Source organism: Citrus clementina, unplaced genomic scaffold, assembly GCF_000493195.1.
Source record: "Citrus clementina cultivar Clemenules unplaced genomic scaffold, Citrus_clementina_v1.0 scaffold_4, whole genome shotgun sequence".
Lineage (NCBI taxonomy): Eukaryota > Viridiplantae > Streptophyta > Magnoliopsida > Sapindales > Rutaceae > Citrus > Citrus x clementina.
In genome coordinates, this window is record NW_006262274.1 from 22962129 (window position 1) to 22982615 (window position 20487).

The 20487-nt window shown below is 34.6% G+C and overlaps 4 protein-coding genes across 9 annotated transcripts in view; 2 read left to right on the forward strand and 2 right to left on the reverse strand.

Moving 5' to 3' along the window:
• Positions 1–4215: 4215 nt before the first annotated feature.
• On the reverse strand, positions 4216–5252 carry LOC18043537 (MLP-like protein 423). Its single transcript, XM_006438391.2, has 2 exons — positions 4944–5252; positions 4216–4768 (listed from the first exon to the last, which is right to left on the reverse strand). Exons 1-2 carry the CDS (start codon positions 5131–5133, stop codon positions 4494–4496), a joined length of 465 nt encoding a protein of 154 aa, XP_006438454.1. The 5' UTR covers positions 5134–5252; the 3' UTR covers positions 4216–4493.
• A 1696-nt stretch (positions 5253–6948) lies between these two features.
• LOC18043538 (probable serine/threonine-protein kinase PBL28) lies at positions 6949–10082 on the forward strand. Of its 2 annotated transcripts, none has more exons than XM_024186810.1 (8): positions 6949–7016; positions 7402–7513; positions 7619–7806; positions 7986–8184; positions 8260–8423; positions 8523–8627; positions 9565–9687; positions 9792–10082. In XM_024186810.1, exons 1-8 carry the CDS (start codon positions 6981–6983, stop codon positions 10026–10028), a joined length of 1164 nt encoding a protein of 387 aa, XP_024042578.1. In that variant the 5' UTR covers positions 6949–6980; the 3' UTR covers positions 10029–10082. The 2 variants fall into 2 exon arrangements, with proteins under 2 accessions (XP_024042578.1, XP_006438455.1); XM_006438392.2 differs by lacking the exon at positions 6949–7016 and adding an exon at positions 7121–7124.
• Positions 8594–12402, reverse strand: LOC18045699. 3 transcript variants are annotated; one of them, XM_006438393.2, is made up of 4 exons: positions 11688–12402; positions 10847–11149; positions 10499–10648; positions 8594–8613 (listed from the first exon to the last, which is right to left on the reverse strand). In XM_006438393.2, exons 1-2 carry the CDS (start codon positions 12338–12340, stop codon positions 10882–10884), a joined length of 921 nt encoding a protein of 306 aa, XP_006438456.1. In that variant the 5' UTR covers positions 12341–12402; the 3' UTR covers positions 8594–8613; positions 10499–10648; positions 10847–10881. The 3 variants fall into 3 exon arrangements, with proteins under 3 accessions (XP_006438456.1, XP_006438457.1, XP_024042579.1); XM_006438394.2 differs by having other exon boundaries at positions 10847–11152; XM_024186811.1 differs by lacking the exon at positions 8594–8613 and adding an exon at positions 10001–10024 and having other exon boundaries at positions 10847–11152.
• A 6586-nt stretch (positions 12403–18988) lies between these two features.
• LOC112099284 overlaps positions 18989–20487 on the forward strand; it is a 2003-nt gene continuing 504 nt past the window's right edge. The window contains exons 1-3 of one of the 3 annotated variants that reach the window (XR_002906077.1): positions 18989–19059; positions 19768–19989; positions 20087–20325. Coding sequence is in view for 2 of the 3 variants with exons in the window: in XM_024186589.1 (XP_024042357.1) it covers positions 19797–20331 (535 nt within the window). In the remaining variant the exon portion in view is untranslated. Of the gene's footprint in view, positions 19060–19767; positions 20332–20487 lie in introns of those variants that run through there. The other 2 variants (XM_024186590.1, XM_024186589.1) reach the window with 2 other exon arrangements.

Here is a 20487-nt window from a genome sequence, read left to right on the forward strand (position 1 = left end):
GTTAAATGTCCCCAGTATGAGTTCCGAAGCGACCCATCAATAAAATATATTTGGAGTACCCATATGATATTTGGAACATGTAGAAGTATGGTTGCAAACTCCCAATAATGATAATAATAACGTAAATCCCAGGACAACAAAACTAGATTGTAGAAGCTCACGCATCCTAGTCAAAGTAATTGGCACCTTAATATCGATCATGGGGGCAATATTTGTGCAGGTCTACAGAGGCCCATTCATAAGAAAAGCTGCTTCTGATGATAAACTTGAAGCGAAAATTAATCCACCACTCTTCATTTTCTACTCAACACCAGACCGTTGGGTCCTTGGTTGCACTTTGCTTGCCCCTTCTTCTTTATCTGTCTGCGTATGGAACATTATTCAGGTAAAATAATTAATTAATATTATATTTCATTGATTTTATGATCAATTCACTCTTAATTAACCTCTCAGATCAAGCCCTTATTTTTTTTTTTAAATATGAACACGTCATTAAACCGTACAACTTAATAAAGTTATTTTGGATACACTATAAAGTCATGTGGTCTAATAATATTAAAATCTAAATTTGTTAAACTACACAGTTTAAAATGTGTCCGAATAAAAAAATATGAGGATGCCTGTATTAAAAAATGACTACATATATATAAACCTAATTAATTCCCTTGTTTTTAATCGTTACAGGCAATTTTTGGGAGTGTCATTCGTTGCACCGTCCATGTCTCGTGTGCCGAAATGAAAGGCCATCTTTACGTGCCCATGTTCAAACCATTTGGAATTGTTTTTGCCACAGCTTTCGGTTTAACCTTCTTTACAAATTCTCTCCATTATGGAAGGTAATACTTAATATAGCATATCGTTTATAATTTATCAAGCAGATGACATGTCAGAAAATGTTATATATGGAACACGAGTATACATATATTTTCAGCACATATATAACATGTTGTATTATTTACTGAATGAATTATTTAAATAAAATAAAATTAAGTTTAATTCTTTCATAATTTAAAAAAATTACTAAAGATAGCCATATACATAATGGTTATTCTTTTTTTTTTTTTGTAAACCATCCGGTGTCCTGCGACCGCATTGGGCCTCAACTAATCCGGATTCGAGGTGTAGTCACAGTTAAGACTCTTTACTCCTTCCAAATGGTGTGTTTAGTGGGGATCAAACCCGAGAGTTCTTCCCACAAACTCAGCCTGCGCTGTCAACTGAGCCACAATCATTTGGCACATGATGGTTATTCTTAATCTTGTTGGGTGTCAAACAAATTAATCCCTCCAATTAACAGATGAAGTGAAATGCATGCATGTACAGTGTGATAGGAGCAGTTATAACCGGAATGGGCTACTATACTGTAACGTGGGGAAATATCAGAGAGGATGAATTACTGCGTAAAGGCCATAATTCTAAAGATGCTGCTGACGATCAAAAGGTCCCTCTCTTGCAAGAAGATTCGCAAGTCTGAAGAAGCTCTCTGCAATTTGAACATGCTCAAAGCAAAACTTTATTCAAGCTGCCTTTTCGAGTAAGTATAAAATTCGATCTGCCACACACACACACATATATATATATTAAAATTTTGACATGCACCAGAATTTATTAACTAATCTAATACGTTCCTTAACTATTATGAATTATCTTTTTTTTTTTTAACTTTCTAGTTGGCTTGAGTTGAGGGAGAGTCATCAAGCCCTGTTGTATGATATAGAAGAAACATGCGTGCTACCTGTGTATTGACAAAAAAATTTAGAGTTTGGGAAGATTGGAGTGTTCAATTGTAGATATTTGGGTGTGAAAAAGAAATGAAAGAATAACAGTGAAGGATTTTGCAGCAGGTTTTAAGATATTTAATATTATTTATTTATAATTTTCAACTATTTATATTGATACCAATATTACAAATCTATAAAAACCTCCTCCACTCTAAGTCTCCAACAACCATGTTATGTGTATATATATATTTGGTTGTTTCTTTCATGGTTGAAAGTTTTCATATAAATTTATAAAATGTGAAAGTCTTGAGTGGTACTGATATCATGCCACCACGTCGTCACCTTACCATCCAATTGAATGACAACACATATACACTTATCACAAAATTTAAAATAACCAACATTACGTATAAGTATGTGGTGGTATGTAATTAGATGATGAGGTGATGATGTGGTGGAGTCCCTACCATCTAAAACTTTCTCAACTTCCATTAAAGCCACGACACTCACAAAATTTTGGTCAAATATTATATTTTTAAGTCCCTCAAAATTTGTAAAATAATTTCACATTTACTTATTTTAATAATTTCTTTATTATTTAGATGAGTCAATATGAAGTCGCATAAGACCCCTCATCACAATTTATCATTTATTTATTAAAAAAAAAGATCTAAGAAAGTTAGGTTAGAAGGAGTCAACGGTTTGCCTTTGCCACAAGCCGGTGGGTTAAATTTATAGCCAGCACAAGTGCAGAAGGTAGGCCAAGGATTTAATGCGATGTCTAATGTTGTAAATGATTCTGTGTAAAATTAAATTACTGCACGATGTCTATAATAAAATGATTATGTGTCAAATTAAAGTGCTGGTTCCATAATTTCTATGCCTTTTTGACGAATTTTCGCATCTCACCACACTGTCTTTTGGGGAAATAGAAAAGCTTGGTAATTGAAGTGATATGTATTGGAAAAAAAAAAACAAAAGAAAAAAAATATTATGTTAATTTCCCACTTCCAGAGGCAATTCCTCGGATTAGGGATGGCAATGGGGAGGGGAGAGGAGGGGACCGATCTCCCCGTACCCATCCCCGATATTTTGCGTATGTCCCCGTTCCCATCAGAATTACTTGAGAGAATCTTCATCCCCTCCCCGAATAATAACAGGGGATCCCCGAGGGTCCCCGATCCCCGAATAACTAATACATTTATTTTCAATTTTGAGTTAATCATATTAAAATAAAAAATTCAAATAAAAGTAAAGTTCGAAATATATCTTAGATTAATATCTATTACAAAAGTCACATACATTAAATTAGTAAGTAACGCAACATGCAAGGAATACAAATTTTTTTTACAAACTATCATGAAAAAATTAATAGTTTAATACAAAATTGTTACAAATAAAATCGAATTTAGATTCAAAATTAACTTTTTCAATGGTGGCGTGGGCACTTTATAAATGTGGATTATTCCATTTACAACACAATAGTTAAATTGGAGCAAATCAAAAGTAAATATTAGATTAGATTATATTAGATTAGATATTAAAATTGTGATTCGCTGTGGGCAATTATAACATCTAAAAATAAATAAATAAAATAGCTTTAAGTTTAAAATATTTAAATAATATTAAAATAAAAAAAAAATATTTGGCTAATCTACTCGGTCTTTTTAATGTCCTAAATAAAAATTTAAGACTTTAATTAGTTAATTAGGCCTAAAAGTTTAATAATATAAATATTTTGATATTTTTTATTTTTACCAATATTTATAATTTTATAATTTAAATTTTATTATTTATTTACTAGTAATTTTAAAAAATTAAAATAAAATTAAAAATTAAAAATTAAAAATTAAAATGGGGGAAATGGGTAGGGGATGGGGATTCCACCTCATCCCCGTCCCCTCCCCGAATAAGAAATTGGGTATGAAATTATCCCCATAACCTCTCCGAATGGGGAAAATCCCCGAGAGTACCCGTCTCCGTGGAGATTTTTGCCATCCCTACCTCGGATACCATAATAATTCTATAAAGAGAAATCATGTAAATAGCAAAGGAACAATGTTATTACACACGGAAAATTTTTCAATTCGGACGAGTTTAAATCAATTGTAAAACGATAAAAAGGATAATCTACATATTTTAAACTCGTCCTAACATTTATTTAATAAAATTCAAAATTTTCAAATTGAAATGTAACTCTATTACACACTTGTACATAAAAGAAATTTTAAATAACTACTTCTCTGATGATAGATAAAATTATAAAAACTTATCCCAACAAGGCATCCTTGTATATGTTGCCGCGTTATTCAATCTGATCATAGAAGAAGAAGTAAATAAATAAATATAACAACAGAGAAATGCCAGTATGCCACCTATTGATATTGAAATCATGAGTTGAATATATATATATAATTGATGGTGATGCTAAGGTTCTGAGTGGACATAGTTATTGGTTTTAGTAATAGGAATTAGAGAGTAGAAACTTTGACGCTAATAATAATTATCTGAAGCTCAGCTTTTATTTAATGAAGCAATATATAAATACTAATGGAGGTAATTAAATAGTAGCTGGCGGAGAAGCTCTTACTCCTTACCAACTCACAATACAGAGACATAACAGAATAAACAATGTATAGAATACATAGCGGAAGGTAATGACTCCACATTCTTAATAATATTGTTATTTTAAAAGTCCAACAACACAAGCACAAGATTAATACATGATATATATGCAACGTAAGTGCGTGCTTAGGCAGCTTTTGCTCCTAATTAATTGGCCTTGAGAATATAGTCATCCACTTCCTGAAAGTTCTTGAGTGCAAAGTCCTTGATGACGCTTGGATCGGGAACATCATCGCTTGCCTTTTCAAACTCACAAGCCCACTTCACCAAGCTCCCTTCCCCCTTCGGATTAACACTCACGATGCCTTTGAAAGCCTTGTAGTACTTCAACAGGTCCCCATCAATTACCTTGTAAGTAACCACCTTGTTTGCTTCATCTACATTCTCGATCTTCTCTGTCGATACCTTCACAATTGGAGAACCTACATATGCACCACGTACGACAACAGAATATTACATTAGAGCAGCAAGAGTATAATATATATAATAAGTATAACACTTATTAAGAGGTACTCAAATTAATTAAAGAGGAAGATATTAATTAATTATGGATCGATGTGACTTAATTAGGCAAGATACGAGGGTTTTAAGTTTTACCGTCAGCATAAGTGATGAGACGCACAGAGCCAGGGGCCTTGCCGTCGCCCTCCAGCACTTGGATGCTCTTGTAATCGTGAGAGAATGCCTTGGGAAACAGAGTGGTGGAGTCCCTAATGCTTCCCCAGAATTTGTCAGCTGATGACTTCACCTCAAGCTCGACTTCAAGCTTCCCACCTGCAGAAGCCATTCTCGATTTGTTGTGTTGAGATGGATGATCAGACTGATGTTATTAGCTTGCTAGCAATTGCATACACGTATGTGTTTTATATTATATGGTACTAGTGCTAGTATATATATAATAATTGTTGTTGTTGTTGGCTGAGTGCATTATATTAAGTTTGCTAGCTAAATAAGCTATGACAATCTCAACTGCCTTATCGGCCTTGTTGAAATCTTATGTGAAATTCATTAATTTCATCACGATGACACGCTCAATTAAGTTGTTGCAGTCTGGCACGTACTAATGAATAATGCGGCCATCTACATTTCTTTCAATTTAATGTGATGTCCAAGGAAGTAGGCAGCGAAAATAATAACTTTGGTTGAGATTTAAAGCCCCAAGGCCATATATATAATGGATGACTCAAGCTATATTTTCTTAATTTTTTTTTTAGGTGTGAAAAGTTGACAACTCCTCAATTGCAAAAAAAAAAAAAGATAGTATAAGCAAATAACTTCGGTATTTTTAGTAGGCAATAAATAGACAAGAGTGTTGCAATTGAATGTAGAGATGCTATGACTTTCAGTCCATGGTGTACGCACAACGAGTTAAAGAAAGAATTGACGTGTCAAATGTGTGGTCAATTTCACTTCATCACGGCACTATAACTCTGTGTTTTCAAAATTAAACTTCAGAGTATATTTAATGAATAATAATATAGTCATAAATTCTTATATAAATTTATTTTATATAAATTGATGTAGCATGATAAAATTAATTAAATTAAATATCTCTTGACCCACATTATTTATTTTTATTATTTTATATTTTTATTCAACCAATAAATTGATACCACATCAATTTATATAAAATAAATTTATAAAAAAATTTGTGATTATATTATCACTCATATTTAATTTACTTATGACTTCTGTCTTAACGGAGGGAGAGATTGTAGTTTAATTTTTTTAAAAATAAAATAAAATATTTTGCGATACTGAACTTCTAAGAAAGTGTGACGAGAACTTGGGTTTACGGTAATTGGCAAAAGACAATAAATCCGGCTGCATGCAACTGACTGTCCTGATACTTTGAAATATAGCATTTCTAGTTTAATAATAATTCCACTATTTATTGAATCAAACAAGGATTCGGCTTTTACCACTAAGAAGCATCATCGGTAGTTTAAATGTATCTGAGCCCGCACCAATTATCATCATGTGATTTGCTTTCAATTATTTGGAAGAATGTATCTTAAGAAATAGGGAGTCATGTTATCATAAACAAAACAGGTTGTTAAAATTTGTTAGTCGCTATCTTTCATTTAATTTTAACCACGGATATCAGAGTTGCCCAATCTAATGCTTTAGGGCAAACAAAAAGGAACACCCATTTTTTTAAATTGAATTCATGAGCGAGCTTCCATCAAGAAGCCATACAAATTAAAAAGGACGGGCTGATCGTTTGCGAGCAAGAACTTAAATTTGAATTTCAAGAGCTCTCCGTCTCCGACCCCGAAGCTATCCGTCAAATTCAAGTTAGGTGAAGGAATAGCTTGAAAACAAAATATTGTTACATCAGGTCCCACGTCAACAGCAATGAAATTTGATTTTTATTTAATTTATTTATTTATTTTTTCCTTGCTTTGTCATCATCAATGCCAATGGTGATAACATCATGGTTGTAGAATGATAAATTTCACCATACAAAATTATAATAAAATTTCAAATAATTAAAAAAAAAAAAGGAAAAAGAAAAGAGAAATCAAATGAAAGCACCCTCTCAACGGCTACCTTACAATTCTTTCCTGACAAAGCTTGAGCACGAAAATTAAAAAATGGAGGGAGAGATTGTAGCTACCATTTCACTATCAAATGAAGCAAACCCCACAAAGCTTGCTCATTCGAAAGGTAAGCGAGTAAGCAATGCAACACAATTACCAACTTTACCTTTATTTGGCATTTTTCTGTTTCTTCAAGTACGTCTCTCTTTGTAAAATATGGTTGTTGGAAAGTCTAGTTGAGTATTCTCTAATCTCACTAGCTCTCTATACAGATGATTCTCCTCATACTATTACCAATTCACTGTTTTTTCATATATTATTAATAATCCTTTCCATTTCTCTTCAAATTTTGCTTTTGCAATTTGCATGCATGAGTTCCAAATTCACAACTAGTTAAGGAGGCTGTGATATTATTTTTTCTCCTATTTCCAGGATGTTTATGCAGCTTCTCTATCCAATCGTCAGTTTCATGTAATGATACAATCTGTCGCTGCAATTTTTTTGTTGAACAGAGAGAAGTTTTTCGATTCAAAGGAGGAGTACGAGCTGTGATTATGCCTTTCGGGTTGGTTTCCGCATGGAACAAGCGCAGACGAAGCAAGTCCCAGGATCAGACAGACCCTTGTAGGTTTTTCTCTCGTTGTTTCTTCTTCTTCTTCTTTTTTTTCTAATGGTAGCCATCAAATATTGTTTTTCTCTGTTTGAACATCTACTTCCCCTGCTTCTCAGGGGTTTACAAACCGGTGGAGCACTGGAAACTCGAAGATCAACCAATCCAACCCCAGAAAAGGCATCGTGGATCATCGGTATTCACACTCAAGGAGATGGAGGAGGCAACATGCTCCTTTAGCGATGACAATTTTCTTGGGAAAGGGGGGTTTGGCCGAGTTTACAAGGGCACTCTGCGGTCAGGAGAGGTATTGCAGCACATTATCTAATCATATTCCCTTCAATGAAGACACCATAAGTCCACTTGCAAATTCTTAAAAGGGACTTCTGATATAAAAAATACTACAATTCAATAACACTGCTTAAACCATAGATATATAAGAGTAAGAATAGTCGACACAATTTTTTACCCATTTGGTTTCCTAAGGTGGTTGCAATCAAGAAAATGGAGCTGCCACGATTTAAAGAAGCTGACGGGGAACACGAGTTCCGCGTAGAAGTTGATATCTTGAGCAGACTTGACCATCCAAATCTGGTCTCTTTGATAGGCTATTGTGCAGATGGGAAGCACCGGTTTTTAGTATATGAATACATGCAGAAAGGGAACCTACAAGATCACTTAAACGGTTGGTTTTACAGACAAAATCAGATTTGCCTTACATCTTCCTCTGAACATTTAACAATCTGCTATTCGATGCTAGGAATTGGGGAACCAAAGATGGATTGGCCTTTAAGGCTCAAAGTGGCACTTGGAGCAGCAAAGGGACTTGCTTATCTTCATTCAAGTTCTGCTGTTGGGATTCCAATTGTCCACAGAGATTTCAAATCCACCAATGTTCTGCTAAGTGCCAATTTTGAAGCAAAGGTAAAAACGTTGGACGATTTTATCATGATTAGATGTAAGTTGTAGGTACTGTTTACATTGTAAATTACAAAACTAAACTGCATATTCTATTATTCTTAGATATCTGATTTTGGCCTGGCAAAGTTGATGCCAGAAGGTCAGGAGACCTATGTGACTGCTAGAGTTCTGGGCACGTTTGGCTACTTCGATCCTGAGTACACATCGGTAAGTCTCCGTGTTACAAAGATTATTTTCTGGCTCCAAAACATGTTCAAAGGTGTTCAATATAATCTTATTGGTAATTCCTGTCCATGCCGTATAAACTACACATGCATTATCCACAACTATCATCATGAGGGTCAATTTTATCGTTACACAGTGCATGAAGTTACCTACATACAGACATAAAAATATATTTGATGGTAATTAGGCAGGTGAGACATATGAAGATAAGTTGCTTGGTATGAACAAAAATACGTAGTCGACGAAAATATGAAACAAACTAACTCCCAAGTTCAGTGTTCTCAGTACTATATTTGTCAATGCTCTTTAGCATTTTGAAATGAACATATTTCAACTCCTAACAAGAACAGTAAATAAATATGCATAAGCATCTCATACTCTTCTTTACCAAACAATATAGAAGACTTGCTAGTTAGCTGCTCTGACTTCCAGCTGGTCTTGCATATTTAGAAAAAAGTAGATGGATATTCAAACATTGCTATGCCTGGATAGGATGGAATCAACTGACGGCTAGTCAGCTACCAGATGCTAGATAACTAAAGTGAACTAAAAGTATTATTCTGTTACCACCTAGAACAACTACAGTTACATTGTTTTCCTAAAGAAGTTAGTTAAAGAATGACATGCTATTATCTGAAATTGCCTTGATTCTTGTATTTCAAACTGAAAATAAAGTAATAGTTTAATATATTCAGAAAATATAGTCTTGAATTTGAACCACTTACACATGCTATTATCCAATACGTTTCAAGCATGACCTTTAAATAATTTACATCATATAATTTTCAATTAGCATGCAACAGAGCAACCGACATAAAATTATCCATAGAAGACTCTGGACTTAGATGTTAATTTTTCAGCTACTAAGTTTTATCAGCACAGCAATTCTGAATTTTTGACACGTTTCTCATGGTGACAGACAGGGAAACTCACCTTACAAAGTGATGTTTATGCATTTGGTGTGGTTCTTCTAGAGCTTTTGACAGGACGGAGAGCAGTTGACTTAAATCAAGGGGTAAATGATCAAAACCTTGTACTACAGGTAGGATAAAACTGTAATCCCAATGATTCTGGATTTCAAATTTCATGGACACAGGATATTAGATGTCAAGTCTGTCAAATAACAAAATAGTGGTTCTTTTTCAGGTGAGACACATATTAAATGATCGAAAGAAGTTGCGAAAGGTGATAGATCCGGAGCTTAGCCGAAGTTCATACACCATGGAATCTATAGCCATGTTTGCCAATCTCGCATCACGCTGTGTCCGTACTGAGAGCAGCGAGAGGCCCTCAATGGCAGAATGTGTAAAGGAACTCCAGTTGATTATCTATACAAATTCAAAAGGATTGAATATGCCCTTGCATGCACTCAGAATGGTCTGATAAACCAAAATGTTATATCAGAACGCAACTGTTATATATAATAAATATTCTTTGTTTTTTATGGGATTCTTGAAACATGGAATCTGAGGTGCATAGTATCAAAATGAAATTATTTGATGAGCAACCAGAAAAAAAATTGTGGATGAGCTTTCATTATTTATAATCGAAGAAACTTATGAGCGTAATTTTGTGGTATAACGGAAAACAGAGAAATTAGTAAAGTGAATTACCAATATTAGTTACAGCTGTTTCTACGAGTTAAATACTGTTCTAACTACAATAACAGGAAATATGTATTCTGTACTTGAATAAATCTTAAATGTATTTGTATTTTTTGATCAAGTTTAGTGACTAGAGAAAAAGATGATTTCCTATTTTCAAGTTGAGACTCAAGATATACAGTATGTAACCTGTGTATTTAAGATTGAAAGAATAACAAGGAACAATAATCTCTCAGTCAATGCAATTACCTGCAACAAAGAGATATCTTCCAAAAACATGACAGGTATTAACAAAAAGACACCAAACCATCTGATTGACCTCCTCCTAGTCAGAAATCAATCAATTGGAAGATCATCACAGCCTGGTTGGACTACATCCTGGACGTGGAGAATCCAAATCTGAAATTGGTAAAAATACAATGGAAAGGAAATTAGGAAGAACAAAAAGGACCATAAACTGAAAAGAGAAAAATGTAGTCTACAATTTGTACATTGAAAACAGTGAACCAGAGAAACGGAGACTGACTGTTGCAGCAGAGCACGAGTAGCCGAGTACTATTAATGACAGTAAAAACATGCGACAGGAAGTGCATATACCTTGGAAAAATTATGCTGCAATTCCCACATATCCATTATGAGGGAAGTTCCTCAACAGACCCAGAGACATCAGATTCTGAGGGATGGTCAACAACTGGAAGTTTCTTGCACATCAAGTGCTTGCGTCTCTGCAGCGTCAACAGGACGATGATATTATCTGTCTTAACAACACTGTATCCTGCTTTTGTGTACATGTTAAATGGAGCTTCATCAATCATTCTGCAGTGCAAGTACACCTCTTTTGAGGAACTCATCTGAGATATTAGCTCCTCACTTGCCTTCAGAAGATGCCAACCAATACCCCTTCTGGAAGTTGAAAACTAACACACTTATTAATTAATCCAGTCTGCTCAATAAATTGTACTGTAATACTAATGAATTGACTAGTGGTAGCTGCCAGAAAATAACCGCGTAATGTAGAAATGACAAGACTGCCAGAGTGATATGGAATAAGAAAGAGGAAACCATGACAACTATTACCAACCATTCAATATTGTAAAAACAATTCTGTGGCCATCAGATGTAATATTTGCAATAAGATTAGAAAATGATGAAAATCAAGTGTTTAGTAACCACACGATTGCTATAACCCCTAAAGTAATGCATAAATTAATTATAGTTTCATATTCGACCACAAAACCAATGCATAAATTTCTACTTGTTCTCAGACACAACTTTAATTAAGATTGCGTTCGCATTATAAATTCATTGCATTGTTGACATATAATCAGATAATCTTGGGCACAAGATTTCTTCAATAAATTTTTATTTTTTATTTTTCACAAAAAAGATAGCGCAAAAATTAAAAAAGAAAAATTGATGAAAGCAAAACCATAAGTACCTTCTGCGCTCCTTTCTAACAGTCATGTTACAAATATAAGGTGAATTCTTGGGCGGTGTGGGCGTAGCAGGCGAAGCATTAGCACCCCTTTTATCAAAACAAACCTCCACAGTGCCAGCGAAGTCAACATCTTCCCCGCTCTCACTCTCTCCTTTCCCTCGATAGAATCCAATAAGAGTAGCAGCATGCGGCATCACAGCTCTTCTCTCAATCAAATACTGCTTCACGAAGAACCTCAGCAACTTGTTATATCCCACAGGCAGCAACATTGACTCAGAAAAAGACTCGGCCAATAAACTCACGGTTCTATCCATCTCTTCTGGCCTCATGACACGAACCCACAAAAACCCAGATTGTAATTCTTGAAAATGAACAAAATGTTCAAGGGTTTTGAGCTTTTCAAGCTCTTCATTGGTTAAAAACCTGCCTGTGCTAAATGAATCCTCAAGAAAAGAAGAGGCTGTGGTGGCGGCTGGAGAAGAGGAAGAGTGGGAGAATGAGAGAAAGTTACTGAATTGACAATGGTTAGATTTGTGAAGAGGAAAGTGAGAGTGTTTCGTGGAGATTATCGGAGAAGCGGGTGCTGTTCCTGTCTTGTTGTGGTATTGTTGGGGATCCAAGGAGAGCGAGAATGAGAGTGTTGCAGCAGCCATCGCCGCAAGTACAAGCTAAACCGGATTTGGTTTGGCTTTTTTGTTGAGTTGATATTATAATTTTTAATAACATAAATAAAATAAAATAACAGTCTCAACTCCAAACAACGTTCCTTTTACACGGCGCTTTGCGCCTTTGCCTTTTGCATTTTGCATTTTGCATTTTGCTTGTACAATAACGACGTCGCTTGTATGCGCCAAAAACAAACGACTGCGTTTTGTTTGTGCAAAAGCTGAAAATAAAATACTAGAAAACTAAACTCATCCAAAAATACACCACTCGTCTCCCGTTTTGTTTTGAACTTTGAAGTATTACACTTTCATCTCACTCTCGACTCACGTTGACGTTCTTCTAATTGATGATAAAACTAATAAATAAATAATTTCATGAATTCTGCAATTTCATTATCCAATTAATAAATCACACGAAACTAAGTTAATCAACATCATTTCCTTCATAGGAAATCTATATTCTTACGTGTCAATCAAAGCTTTATTTAACAAAATTTAATATGTGTTTAGAATAAATGCACGTTCAAAGTATTTTTTTGTGTACGAATAACTACAATTACTTTTTGTGGTTGAATGCATCAAATCTATGCAGTGGGGGTTTTTTTGATCTTATTCCAATATCGAAGGTGGAAATCGATGTTAAACTGTTTCATGAGCAACACATATTCATGAGAATATAGATCAACACTACTGAAGGGATTGGATTTTTATCTTTACATGTATTTATAACTTGTGGAGAAACTTGTAATGATATGTTGGCCTTAAATTCAACGAGATGGATACCTAAAAAAGGTACTCTAATGCTCAAGTCAGAGTTTGATTAAGGATAAAGAAAGAAAAAAAAAAAAAGATGATCTCTCTCTCTAGAATGAACAGTATTTTTGTTTGGCCAAGAGACCTCCTTCTGTTATAAATAAGTCTCTATTTAGAGATGATGAGTGATGTGAATTTAAGGTTTTGCTTTGAATCTTAGCCTTATGACATGTGTCATCCATCATTTTTGCACATGTGGAGGTAAATTTGAACATAGAAAATTATTTCGCACGTGCATATTTTTCCTTGGGTATTATTCACTCGCAATAGTTTGGGTGTCATTTCCCCATAATAATTTCTTTTATCAGAGAGAATGGACACGTGGTGTGGTTTGGTGCCTTTGGAATATGGCACCTATAACTACAAACCTTTTTATTACTCTCATAGTGCATTTACCAATTGGTGATAGGAATGAATTAAAATCAGAATGAACTAGAATCAAAATGAATTGGAAAGAGAATAAAGAATAGTAATAAGAACAAGTTGTTTACTTAAACTATATGAATTGGAATAAAAATAAATTGTATTCCATTTATGTGATTATTTTGTTATAAAATCAAAATGAATGGTTTCAAGTTGTTCAAAATCTTTAGTTTTATTTGTATTATTATTATTTAAAAAATTATTGTTAATAATAACATAAGTAATAATAATAATAATTTTTAACAACAACAATAATAATGATAATAAATCTATTAACAACAACAACAATAATTATATAACGAAATTAGCACGTGGTGGGATTCTTTTCTTTCTTGTAATATCAAATGATTTTCTCTTAAACGAAATGCAAGTGATCGTTAATGCCTGAGCATGAGTATTAATTATTATTTAGTGTATACAATAGAAAATCCAGCTGGTGAAGAACAACTTCACTGCAAGATTGATGGCTGCCAATTCGATAGCGATTGCAAGACCGGCGACGAGTTTCCGAGATCGATGACAACAAGTGCTGCTGGGTTTTGTTGGAATTTGATTAGTGTTTGCCTGATCTAATACCCCAAGAACAGTTGTTACACACTGATTAATGAATCAAGAACCTATTCACAGATAATCAAAGACAAACGAACTTGAAAAAACAACTAAAAATGATGAAAAAACAGGACAACAAAGTTATAACGGTTCAGCCATGGTGGCTTCCATCCTTTTTGAGAACCACAGCTACGACTCCCATTAATACAAATCAAGATACAAGTTTTTTAAGAGAATGTTACAAGGAATACCCTGAATCAAAACACAGCGTACAAGACCCTGTATAAGGCCTTTCTCATAGATTTGATGCATTCAGCCATTCTAAGAAACGAAGGAATATCGAGCTTTCTGATTGATATTCGTGAAAGGCCATAAGTAACTCTTGTTCAGAGCAGCTACCTCGACGAGATGAAAATGAGAAAGGCCTTAATGAGATTTGCTTCTGGGGTGACAGCTCATATCCCGCCATCTTTCACTGGTGTTGGGGTGGCTTCATCGTAAATCCACTGACAATCATGTATCTGAATCCCCTTTCTCATAGTGGTTTTTTGGGTTTACAAAAGGCAGTGGTTCAATTACTTCAAGCTGAGGGTTTCCAGGTCAATGAGGATTGCTGCCATGGCGACGACTACAAGTGGATTCTTGAATGTCCTCTTGTTGCGAGATTGCCCAATGATGATGTTTCACGTGCCAATGAGCGTGGTGCTGTCTTTGCCTTTAACAGGGAGGAAGAGGCATATCGGGCGCATACATCCATCATGAACAATAATCAATTAACATAAAAGTTATTATAAAAATACCCTTAAAATAGAATTCCTCTAACACTGAGGTGGATTCTCGTAAGTGCTTTTAGTTGTCTCGGATTCGCCTTTGAATGATTCATTTTTTTTTTCTTTTAATTCAAAGCCACCATAAGACGAGAGGGTTAGGCGGGATTCTTTTATATGTAAATTAATAAAAATAAATAAAAATACATTTAAAATGTGACATGAACTAAAACCTCCAAATTAAGAAATAAAGAGATCGGGCACAAGTAATAAAAGAACAAAACAAGTCAAATAAAATAAAATAAACTAAGGCCAAATCCTATCAAAAGAAGACGAAGAGAAGCTGAGCTAAATTCCATAATAAGAGAGTCTCTTAAGATACTTGCGATCAGTGATTAAAGTGAAATCTTTTTTAAAACCAGAGGTTTATGTGTTAACAACACTAAAGTAGATTAAGATAAAGCCCTACAGTACCCCTAAGCTCAGACAATAGATGATCATTAGTCATGGGATTCTCATCAGAACTAAAATCCTTAGTAAATTTACTGTATTTTAATTCAATTAACTAATTTTGTATAGACTTTATGTTGATTGTATAATAAATACTTTTAAACATTTATTGTATGGAAGTTGTGCAGTATTTAATAGTACTTTCGTTCAGTTCAAATAATTTTCCTCGTTAATTTATTATCGAATTGAAAATTTAAGTAGTTACTTAATAAATATGTTTTAATTAAGAAAAAAATATATTATTCAAATATCGATGAATTAATTAGGACAATCTAATAGAATTAGATAAAATAGAGGAGATATTAGATTAAAGTAGACATGCGCCGTGGTTTTGAGTAATAATACTAGAAACTAGAAAGCTGGCTTTTGTTGTGTGAAATAATATAATTCACTAATTAAGATTAGCCCGCCCATTTCCCCCCCTTTTTTTTTGTCCCGTAGCGGTTTTCTGTAACTAATTCGCAGCGCTTCACCACGGCAAACGGCATCGTATTATGTTATTGCCAATCCTTCTGTTCCCTCTCATTTCAAAAACACCCGCTGTTTCTTCTTCTTCATCATGATTCTCTCCACCGTGTGGAATCTTGATGACGAATCTCTCTAATCTCTATTTCTGGTCGTTGTAGGTTTCTTGTTTAAGAGATAATCAATTTATTGGAATTTTCTTGAATTTCTGTTAGACCAGCTACCTTCATCATCAACTCGACCTTCTTGATTCTTGATTATGATCAGTTTCCGGGGTTTCTTGTTAATTTGGTCGTCATCTCTCAGTCTCTTTCTGTTATTATAGGGTTTATCTTAGCGAAGTTAAGTCAATTCTGCATGTTTCTTTGATATTCTTGTTGATATGGCTGGTAGTGTCGAGATGTATCAAATACAGATTGAGTTTGATGCTAATCTAAGCCGTGCAATCTATAATTCATGGGTCAAACTAAGAGAATCAGGAATCTCGAGTTTCTTCTTTACAAAACTGATCAAAGAAAGGCCTAATATACCATTGTTAAATAGCAACTTTATTGATGTGAATAAAATCAGAAGCGAGTTGATTCGTTTTGGGTTCAAGCGGCCATCGCATGTGCCGATAAATCTCAGTTTTGTTGGCATGGAAGATCTGGATTTCAGCGCGAATATCCTGTCATTACATCCAATTCCAAACACCGCTCTATGTGATCTGCAGAGAGATGTGTGTCAGCTTGTTGCTCAGGCCGGCTCCGAGATCAAAGCGACAACCCCACAATGCCAAATCGCCTGCCATTTGGAGAATCCGCTGTTGGTCCCCGCATACTGGGCTGCCACCTCAGCTCTGACCTCCTTGCCACTGAGAGGATACGCCGCGGAGCTGGCAGTCGTCAAGTATACCTTTTATGACGCTGGGAGAGTTGCAGTGGATGAGGAGCTGGGAATCTTTTGCCCGGCGATTACTTTGAAGCGAGACAAGTTGCTATCCGTGGCATTGCGACCGCCACCGCTACAGGGTAAGTTAATTTTTCACTTTCCAACCTTACTAGTTCTCGTCTCGCGGCTTTTTAATTATTTGGTTTATGTGTTACTAATTTGGGTCATAGACTTTTTGTCTATTGCGGGTTCATTTTATTAAGGTTTTCTCTTAAGATAAACCCAAGAATGGATTGGGTCGAAACGGCTTCCCTGTCACCGCCCTTTTCTTTATTTTGGTTTGCCTTTTACCATATCGGATTGATCAAAATGAATTTGATTTTTTTCGGCTAACACGATCGAGATTAATTTCTGGTTGGATGATGTTTGGTGTTATGTATCGTCAAGGTTCTGAGTCTAACTATATATGATGTGTTTCTGTGTTTGGAATTGGACGCGTGCATAGGCTGCTCTCGTCAAGAAATTTTGATTCAGATGCAATTTCTAATTTCTTTGTTTTGCATGATGTTTATTTGGTGTTGGGACTTGTGACATACAAGTACTATTGAAGTATATATGCCTTTCTGCTGTCTCATGATTTTGTAAATCCGTACTACTAAACAATGTGGACAATTAATTAATATTTTTCCGCACCAAATAACTATTCAATAATTTTAAAGCAATCTACTTGCTGCCTCATATCATATGTTGTTTTTGAACAATCACCTAATAATCTCATATTTCACTTAATTATCAATTTTTCCAAATGCATGCATCAGTACTGCAATTGCTTTCCCTAGACGCATTTTTGAGCATGCACTTATCCATTAGTAGAGCGTACGTGTTATGTTTATATATTCCTGCGTTGTGATTGGAAAGTTGGGTCCATCAAATATATATAGGTCTATAGTTTTTTAAGAGAAAATCTTAAGTAATCATATGGGTGTTTTATTAAATGATCTCATTGGAATTAATGGCAACAACACTTATATCCTACTTTAAATTCACACACTCACACATATATAGCAGTATTACTTGCATGATATTTTGTATAAAATTTGTCATTCATCGTCCCAAGGGAGGACCAGAAGTTTTACTTTTCCCACCCTCTTCGCAAAATTCTATCACATGACTCATGGCTTTGTGAAGATTCATCCTTTTTCTCACTTGTGTAATTTGATTGGCAAAAATGTGCAGGAGGATGAAGGAATTAATTGGTTGAATGAGAACGAGGACGCTGGCTATTCGGTTTACTGGCTTGGCATTTCTTCTTTTCTAGATGATAATAGCTAAATTTTTGCTTATTTTGGGGATTTCTTTGGTAAGCTTTGAACCTAGCTAGAGTTAGAAATTATCTGATCGGTGATACTACCTTCGTTCTTCATGATGTTTCGGGTATAGAACGAGAAGATTTTTGTAAGCAATCAAGAATCAACGATATTTGTTTCTGTCTTTTGAAAAATTTTTTGTTAGCAATCAACTCAAGTCTCAAACCATTATAATTAATTTACTTTTGGAAAAACTAATCATGCGCTGCACCACTTACTAATAATGCAGGCAAGGCGATCTCTAGGCTTTTTAATCCCACGAAATGAACGCAAATTAAAAAGAGAGCCACTGTACCAAATTCACACAAGAAATGCTTTTCACACCCCTTTAATATCCATATAATACCCTATTTTTGTAATCATATTTCTACTGCTATTGAAAATTATACAAATATATATATATATGAATTTAATTTAATTAAAATGTCCTTACAAATCATGAAGACCTAACTATTTTTGAATCCTAATATAAATATATTTAATTTTGTTCGTAAAATCAAAATAATTATTTTGAAACAACTAATTTATTATCAAAAGCATGATATAATTTAATTAATTTATTCTAAATGTTAGTAAAATTTAATTTTAATTCTATTGTATTTCATGTCCTTTCTTGTAATTTCGTAAAAGAAAGAGATTTAAAAAAAATTAAAAATGGATTTCTTAAGAGTTTGATAGAAGCCCCACTCTTCACACAAAAATCACATTTTACAGCGGTGTAATGAGAATTTACGTGGGTGACGTGGGTGGACAGAATCGAAGCCCAATCTATTTTGAAAATCCCCGCCCTCTCTCTCTCTCTCTCTCTCGCTCCTTTTTTTTTTTATAATAGGAATGAAAATAAATAAATTACACGTGAAAAAATTGGAAATTATATAAACCCAAAACCACCCGAAAACCAAACTCACCGGCCATCGCACTGTCGCTCACACTCACACAGCTGGTAAGTTCCTCTCCTCTCGCAGCTTTGCTTCCTCCTTTCTCATCTCGTTCAACATTTTAATGAATGGTGTGCTCATTTACCTGATAATGATAATCTAGTAACTAATTTATTCATAAATGTGGCCAATCTGTTCTTTTCAGTTGTCTCTACATCAGAATATTTGTTACTTTTTTTTTTGTATTTCTGTTTTTCAGTTGATTTAGGTTTTTTTTTTTTTTTGTGTTTTGTTTTGGATCTATAGTGCTTTTTGCTGTCTCAGACGAGAGAGATTCTGGATTTGCGCCATTTGTGCCTCTTTGGAATTATTTACATATTATATTATATTATTACTCAAGTTGTGGTGGTGCTCTGTGTCAGTTCTCTTGAAAAGCTATAATCCTATCTAGTTCTTAATGTTAAAGACCTTTCTATTGGAACGTTAATGCCGATATATTATTATAGCATGCATTTTGATTGCAATTTACAGCCATGATTATTGTCTATCGATTCTTGTGCTACGCATGAAACTTAACATACAACACTTGTAAATAAATGTAAGAATAAATTATCCTACACATGGGATTTTTTAAGCTCTGTTTTCTGATACTATTAGTCTGCTAATTCTCACATTACCGTTATCAGTTACTACTTAATTTGCTGTATCTAATTGTTTTTTTCTTTCCTCTTTTCTTTCCCCTTATATATGCTTGATGATTCTTCATTTATTAGGTCACTTGTGTAAATCGAACTTCAACAAAATGGAATTTGCTGTGGAACTTACTTTTGATGATCCCCTTAAATACCTACTCCGTGATTCAATGGAAATGCTCAATGACCGTGACGTCACTCCTCTTTCTATCGATAAAGACTATGAACCTTACCTCACCCTTTTGGTCACCCGAGATGGTTCCAGGCTTCATAATCTCATGCCACAGTCTCTCCCTCTTCAAGGTAGTTTCCCAATTAGTTTCATTCAATTCGTTTTGTCTCCCAGATTGGACTGTTGCCTCCTTCCTCTCATGTCACCAGAACTAATACAATTCCATAGAAACTTGTTTGAGAAGCTTGTAGCAGAAGGTCTTCAAATTTCTCAGGAATACCACCCTGGATCTTGGACTCCGAATTGCATACTTGCCCAGACTATCCCCGGAGATCTTCTTGAAAATGCTTTCAGGGTAGCTCGTAACCTTGCCCTGCCATTCACTGGGAGAGTGGAGCAAATTCGTTTCGTGCGGTTTCCATCTCGCAATATACTATCCACTTACAACTTTTGGGAGGAAGTACCCCCACCCGGTATGCGAAATTACTTCAATCTTTTTGTTAGTTGTGATGTATATGCATTTTCCTTTCTTTATGTGCTTGCAGTCTTAACCATTCAGGTAGGTCTTTATTCTGGCCATGCTGTTTGCTTACTAAATCCTAAATTGGATCGACACGATGTGGTATATC

Excerpts from the sequence above, each read along its gene's own strand:
- LOC18043537 (XM_006438391.2), bottom strand. The coding sequence starts at position 5,133 with ATGGCTTCTGCAGGTGGGAAGCTTGAAGTCGAGCTTGAGGTGAAGTCA. Across the intron at positions 4,769-4,943 it reads TCTCATCACTTATGCTGACG|GTTCTCCAATTGTGAAGGTA; the intron begins GTAAAACTTAAA and ends GTGCATATGTAG.
- LOC18043538 (XM_024186810.1), top strand. The coding sequence starts at position 6,981 with ATGAAGCAAACCCCACAAAGCTTGCTCATTCGAAAG. Across the intron at positions 8,185-8,259 it reads CCTACAAGATCACTTAAACG|GAATTGGGGAACCAAAGATG; the intron begins GTTGGTTTTACA and ends ATTCGATGCTAG. Across the intron at positions 8,424-8,522 it reads GTGCCAATTTTGAAGCAAAG|ATATCTGATTTTGGCCTGGC; the intron begins GTAAAAACGTTG and ends TATTATTCTTAG.
- LOC18045699 (XM_006438394.2), bottom strand. The coding sequence starts at position 12,340 with ATGGCTGCTGCAACACTCTCATTCTCGCTCTCCTTGGATCCCCAACAA. Across the intron at positions 11,153-11,687 it reads GTTAGAAAGGAGCGCAGAAG|AAGGGGTATTGGTTGGCATC; the intron begins GTACTTATGGTT and ends TTCAACTTCCAG.